The sequence below is a fragment of the Elephantulus edwardii genome, unplaced genomic scaffold (genome assembly GCF_000299155.1).
Source record: "Elephantulus edwardii isolate Elephantulus edwardi_28Jun2011 unplaced genomic scaffold, EleEdw1.0 scaffold00227, whole genome shotgun sequence".
Taxonomy (NCBI): Eukaryota; Metazoa; Chordata; class Mammalia; order Macroscelidea; family Macroscelididae; genus Elephantulus; species Elephantulus edwardii.
Window position 1 is genome coordinate 3895378 of NW_006399977.1, and position 7449 is coordinate 3902826.

At 34.6% G+C, this 7449-nt stretch overlaps 1 protein-coding gene across 1 annotated transcript in view; it reads right to left on the reverse strand.

Moving 5' to 3' along the window:
* Positions 1 to 7449, reverse strand: part of COL24A1 (collagen, type XXIV, alpha 1) — a 548498-nt gene that overhangs the window by 387304 nt on the left and 153745 nt on the right. The window contains exon 12 of the mRNA XM_006898370.1: positions 6866 to 6910. Coding sequence (XP_006898432.1) covers positions 6866 to 6910 — 45 coding nt within the window. The remainder of the gene's footprint in view (positions 1 to 6865; positions 6911 to 7449) is intronic.

Consider the following 7449-nt stretch of genomic DNA (forward strand, 5'->3'; position numbering starts at 1 on the left):
TAACAACAACAAGAACAACAACAACAACTATCTGTATCACAATCAGCACCTGGCCTAGTTTTAACAGCTGATATTGAGTTTCTCCAGTGGTCCTTTCCACAGACATAATCAATCTGATTCCTATGCATACCATCAGGTGAAATCCATGTGTATATAGGCTGCATTTATATTTTTTTTACCAAATGTATTTGCAATAAATAAATTGTTGAGTGTGCAAAATCCCATCATTCTATCTCAAACTTTATTTCTGTCACCAAGACCATGTTTTCTAACTACTGATCCTTTCTGTTCCCAACTTTTGCATTCCAAAACATCTTGAATGTATGTTCAATCTCTCTCTGACTGCAAAAGTTGGTAGAAATCTTCTGTTTCCTCTTATTTGGCTCTGGTTGTTGGTGCATATATCTGAATGATATTGGTATTCACTGGACTTCTATGTATGCATATGGATATTATCCTGTGACTCACAATATTGTATTCCAAGCAGATTTAGAAATTACTTTCTTAACTATGAAAACAACCATGTTTTTCCTCATATTTTCATATCCAGCATAGTAGATTATATATTTGACTCAAAATGCCCCATGCCAGTCCATTTCATCTTTCCAGTATCTAGTATGTCAATATTTATGCATTGATTTCTTCCTTAACAATATCTAATTTTCCTACATTCATGGATTCTCACATTCCATGTTCCAATCACAAGTATCTGCTTACAACTCTTCCTCCTCCTTTGTGTTCAGCAAACAGATGCTTCCGTAGATGTGCTCACCAAAGTGTGCCAAGAAATATGGAGAACAACCACCTGGCGAATTGCTTGTAAGGGATCTATATTTGCTCCCATTCCAAAGAATGGTGATCCAACAGAATGCGGAAATTATTGAACATTATCATTAAAGCACATTCAAGCAAGATTCTGCTGAAGATTATCCAAAAATTAATGGAACAGCACATCAACAGAGAACTGCCAGAAGTGCAGGCTGGGTTTAGAAGGGGTCGTGGTACTAGGGATATTGTAGCCAGTGTTAGATGGATCTTGGCTGACAGGAGGGATTGTCTACCTATGTTTCATTGGCTATGCAAAGGCATTTGACTGTGTGAACCACAGCAAAATGTGGCTGACTCTGAGAAGAATGGGAATTCCAAAACACTTGATTGTGCCTATGTGAAACCTATATTTGGAACAGGAGGCAGTCATCAAACAGAGCAAGGAAACACTGCATGGTTCAAAATTGGAAAGGGTGTAAGCCAGGCATGTGTCCTATCTCCATATCTTTTCAATCTATATGCAGAACGGATTATCCGGAGGCTGGACTCTATGAGGAGAAGTGTGGCATCAGGATTGAGGGAAGACTCTGCATTACGCAGATGACACAACCCTGCTTGCTGAAACTGAGGAGGACCTGAAGTGCTTGCTGCAGAAGACAAAGGACTGCAGCCTTCAGTTTGGATTAAAGCTCAGTATCAAGAAAGCAAAGATTCTTACCACTGGGCTGCTCAGCAGCATTGTGATGGATGGTGAAGAGATTGAGATGGTAACCAGTTTAGTTTGCTTAGTTCCACAATCAACACTCCTGGCACTAGCAGCCAAGAAATTGCAAAACTTACTGTATTTGGAAAGTCTGCTTTCTGAGACCTCTCCAAGGTACTGAAGAGCAATGATGTCAGTCTGGAGACTAAGGTGTGCCTGATACATACAGGCCATGTCTTAGCAACCACTTGCTATGCACCAGAGAGCTGGACAGTGACTAAAAATGATAATAGGAGAATTGATGCCTTTGGGCTGTGGTGTTGAAAAAGAGTATTGAACACCATGGACTGCTAAGAGAATGATGAGTTTCATTATGGAGAGTGTTAAACTAGGCTGCTCCTTGGAGGCAAGGATTCCAAAGCTTCGTCTGTCATACTTTGGACATGTTGCAAGTCCTTGGATAGGGATGTCATGCTTTGGAGGGACAGCACAAGAGAGGAAGACCCTTGATGAAATGGATTGATTCAGTGACTGGGGTAATAGAGGTAGGTATGTCAGAAACAATAAGATTGCCACAGGATAGAGCAAAGTTTAGGGTGGTTGTACACAGGGTCAATATAAGTCAAAAGAGACACGACAGCACATAACAATAACAACAACAACAACAACATCATATTAAATGTATACTTTCAAGTATACTGAATATTTTTCCATTGCATATAAAGTTAATGACTTTGCCCTGTTTTGTTAATGAATGCTGTATGAATTTGTATGAGGATTTTATTGCATCAATAAGTCACTTTGGGTTAGCACGACAAACTTAATATGATCTATACATGCAATACATTTTGAGTAGTATTGACATTTTTTATGCTGTCTTTCTGTTCATGAACATGGTGTGTTTTCCTTTTATATAGGTCTCTTGATTTTTTTTGAAATAATGTTTTATAGTTTACTTTGTCTTTAACATCCATCATGGGTGCCATTAACTGCAACTCATAATGACTCTATGAACAAAATATTGATTTCTTGTCCTAGCTTATACAATCCTCATAGTCCTTCATTCTCAAGTCTATTGTTCCAATGACTGTCAGTCTCTCAGGCTGAAGAGCTTCCTCTCTTTCACTGACCCTCTATCTTTCCAAACATTTTCTAAGGATTGGACCTTCTTGACAATATGCACAAAGTGTCTGAGATAAAGTTTCACTATCCTTGCCTCTAATGAGTATTCTAGTTGTACTTCCTTCAAAACATATTCTTTTTGCAGTCCATGTTATATTCAATTCTCTTTTCCATCACCACAATTCAAAGGCAAAAAAATCTCCAGTATTATTGTCCATTTTTCAAATGCATAAAAAAATAACTGTAAAAACCATGGCTTCTAACAGGCACACTTTAGTCTTTTCTCTGGCATCAAATTTGCCCAGTCAAGAGGTGATTTGATTTCTTGACTGATTTTACTCTGATGTTGATTGTGGATACAACTAAAATGACATTCTTAACTCTGATCTTTCTCCATCTATCATGATGTTTCCTGTTAGTTAGTAGTGAGGATTTTTGTTTTCTTGATGCTGAGATGTAATCTGTAGGTTTTAGTCTCTGATATTTAATAAACGCTTCAAACTGTCTTTCCTTTCTACAAACAAGGTTGCATGATTTATAGAAAGTTTGTTTTCATCCAACATGAATGCCAGATTCCTATTCTTACAGTTCATTTCTCAAATTATTTGCTACTAGATGTTTTATTTATCTAGGAATGTTATTGTAAATAATATTCTTTTTCTGATTTCAATTTTGTTGAAGAATACCGTTTCACTTTGTATCAGGCTGCATTGTATCTATAGATCACTTTGAATGCTTTTGTAAATGCTTTTGTTTACTGGTTTCCATTTAGAGTTCTCTTTGTAAGTGTATTCAAATGATTTTTTAAATGTTGACTTTGTACTTTATTCTTTCATTGAAGACTACTATTAGTTTTAATAACTTTCATGTGAAATCTCTGGGATTTTCTCTGTATAGAATCATGTCATCTATGAATAGAGAAAGTTTTACATTTTCATTACCAATTGGGAAGCATTTTTTTTCCTTTTTTCCTTAATTGCTCTAGCTAAGATTACCAGTACAATATTGAATAACAGTATTGATAGAGCACATCATAGTCTTTTCATTCTCAAGGGAAGTGTTTAGTCTCTTTCTCCTATGAATAATGCTGGCTCTTGGTTTTGTTCATATGGCCTTAATTATGTTGAGGAATTTCCCTTTCTATTTCTGTATCACAGAGGTTTTTATCAGGAAAAGGTGCTAGATTTTATCAAATGCCTTTTCTTCATTAACTGATATGATTAAGCAAATATTTTTCTTTGTTTTATTAATGTAACAAATTACATGGACTGAATGGTACAACATTGAACCATTCTTGAATTTTAAATATAAATCAACTAGATCTTGGTCATATATAATTTTCATATGCTATTTAATTCTACTATGTTTCCATAGAGAAATTTTGTTTCTATATATTCTAATATGTTCATAAATGATATCAGAGTATATATATTTATAAAGTAGGGTCTTTGCCAGCATAATCATATATATATATCTTAATCCTATTCTCACATTCTTTCTTTTTACTATGAGCTGTTATAACTTGAGCCAGACTCATGTTAGTTCTTCTGTGAATGTTTAGCAGACTTCTACAATAAAGTTGTTTAGGCCAGGGTACTTTTTTCCCTAGTTGGGAATTTTTTAATGACCTCTACGATTTCTTCTTTTCTTAAAAGTTTGCTCAAATTTTCTCTAAGTTTATGTTGGGTTACATAGAAAGTGGGTTCCTAGACCTTTATAGATCTTTTCTGTTGTTTTTGCAAGCTGTAAGGTAGGACCCAACTTATAGCTGACCCTCTAATGGACTTTCAGAGACAGTAAATTGTGTGGAAGGAGATTGCTCGTCCTTCTCCCATAGAGAGCTGGTCCACTGTAGTGCAGCTTCTTACCAGTAGGCCATCAGAGTTCCCTTCTAAGTTTCTAAAATTGTTTATAGTATAATTTTTCACCAACTGTTAAAATTTTTATCTCATTTGTTGTATTGAAATTTCATTCATCTTGTTTCTTATTTTATTTGGGTCTTCTCATTCTTTTCCTATGTCAATTTGCCAGTGGCTAGTCAATTTTACTGATTTTCTCAAAGAATCAACTATTAGTCTTGTTGATTCCTTCTATAGTTTTCTTTCATTTTTATTAGAGAAATCTGGTGGCCTAGTGGTAAGAAGCTGTGCTGCAATCCCAAAGGCATGTAGTTCAAATCCACCAGTGCTTGGGACTGTGTCTACCTATATGATTTGCTGCCTGTGAAAACCTGCTGGAGGGTCAGCTACGGCTCAGTTCTGACTTAACTGCACAATATTAACATCAACAATCATTTTTTTCCTTTCTTCTGGAAGTCTTTTACTAATTCCTTTTAGAATTTGAGTTGTAGAGTTTGACTATTGATTTTGACATTTTTTCAAAAATACTATTTTTGCTGTAGATTCTACTTTGAAGACTGCTTTTGTTAATGTTCTAAATATTTTTATTTGATGTGCCTTTATCCTAATTTGACTCCAGGATTTTTTTTTTATTTAGCTGGCAGTTTCTTCATAGTCACAAAGTTTTATTTATTTAGTTTCTGTGCATTTAAATTATTTTCCTTGTTCTTCTTATTGTTAATTTTTAAGACTTGTAGCATAGTGATCACAAAGATGCTCTGTATTATATTGATGCTTTTAATTTATTGAAATTTGATTTTTGGCCTAAAATATTGTCTACTCTGAAGAATAAGCCATAAATGTTGAAGAAAATATGTACTACAGTTATACTGCTATCAGGAGGAAAGGAGAAGCTGTTGATTATATTAAGTCTTCTGTATATATATATATATTTTTTTTTAATGGCTTTGGTAGCCTAGTGGGTAAGGAATTTTGTGGCTAACCCAAAGTCACACTGTTTTAATGCACCACATCAGTGTAGATGGTGAAGAGATTGAGATAGTTAACAGTTTTCATTTACTTGGTTCCACAGTCAACTCTCTTGGTAACAGTAGCCAGAAATTTAGGAGATGAATTACATTGGAAAATCAGCTGTGAGGACCTCTCAAGAGTACTGAAGAGCAACAACGTCAGGCTGGAGACTAAGGTGTGCCTGATCCAGGCCATAGTCTTTGCAATTATGTGCTATGCATCAGAGTTGGACAGTGATTAGGGAGGATAGAAAGGGAATTGAGTTGCTGTGCTGGAGAAGAGAACAAACAGGTTTGTCCTGGAGAAAGTGAAGCCGGAATGGTCCTTGGAGTCAAGGATTCTGAAGCATCGTCTGACATACTTTGGGCATGTTGCAAGGAGGGACTGGTCCTTGGAGAAGGACATCATGTTTAGAAGAGTGGAGGGACACACAAGAGAGGAAGACCCTCAATAAGATAAATCAATTCTATGAGTGGAGTGGTGGGAATGAGTGTGTTTGAGATGGCAAGGTTGGCACAGGATAGAATGGTGTTTAGGGCTCTTGTACATTGGGTTGCTATGAGTCGCAAGCAACTCGATGGCACATAACAACAACAACAACAACAACAACAACAACATATTTTTAAGTCTTCTGTCTATTTTATTCAGATCTTTCCAGCCTTTATCAAAAGTGATATGTTAAAATCTCCTACTATTAATGTGAAGCTTTCAAATTCCCCTACCAATATATTTATTTTATGTATTCTGGAGTTCTGTCATAAATATTTATTATGTTTATGTCTTTGATGGACTAAATCTTTAATCATTCTATAATGTCCTTTTCATCCCTTATAATGAATTTTGGTTTAAAGTCTATTTTATCAGAGATTAAACAATGTTTTCTTGATAAAGTGTTCCCAACTTTTGATATTTTTAACCTACTTATATTTTTGTGTCTAAATTGTGTCTCTTGTAGACAACATTCTGATGGATTAAATGTAAAATTATTGGAAGCTAAGTAAATACTAGAAGTAGCATTTTAAAAATTTCTAAAATAAAAAGTTGGTTAATGCAATCAATAGTATTTTAAATTGTTATTTTTTATTCTGTGACATTTTGGCTCCTTTCATCAAGCATAAGTGTTTCATCCATTAATATATTAAATGGGTATTAATATTAGATTTATTTACATCTACATTCTAAGTTTTACTTCACATCTAAGTCATTATTTATAGACTATTTAAAGTATATAAATATATATAAAATAAAAAACCAACAAAACTCTGTGGAATGGGATGAATTGTAGATGATAACCACAACAAAGTGCATTCATATTTTAATAGGAAAGACATAATCATAATTGAGTATATTAACCTAAACTAATTCCATTAAACTACACTAATGAAAAAAGAATCAAAGTTACCTGTCGTCCCTTAAGACCCTTCTTTCCACGCAGCCCAGGAATGCCCTATAATAGGAAGTGAAAAGCAAATTATTTGTTGAAAGAATGAATGAAATAGATAATGAAAATAGCGAAATATTTTTCTCAACTACTAATTAATGAAATATGGAAAAAGATAAATTGTTACACAAACTGATATTACACTCAGAACCATTTAATATGTTAATATATTAATTTAACTGATGTTGAAAATATGGCTGTTTCTGTGTAGCCCTTTTGCACAGCACAATCATCACTTTTTGAGGAAACCATCTTATCTTCATTTCTAAATGGAATCCTGACTTTCTACTGGGAACAGTTATTTATCTACAAGAAATTGTATGGCTAAAGTTAACCAAATAAGAAAGTCTCATCTGACCCATAGCTGACCTTGCAATGAGTTTTCAGAGAAAGTAAATCACAGGAGAGGAGACTGCCAATATTTCTCTCGCAGAACAGCTGGTGGATTTGAACTGTGTTCCTTTGCTTTGAGAGTGTAATTTTCTTATAACTAGGCCAAACTGGAAGCAGAAGTGGCATTTACTTCTTAAACAGCATGCCTCTGA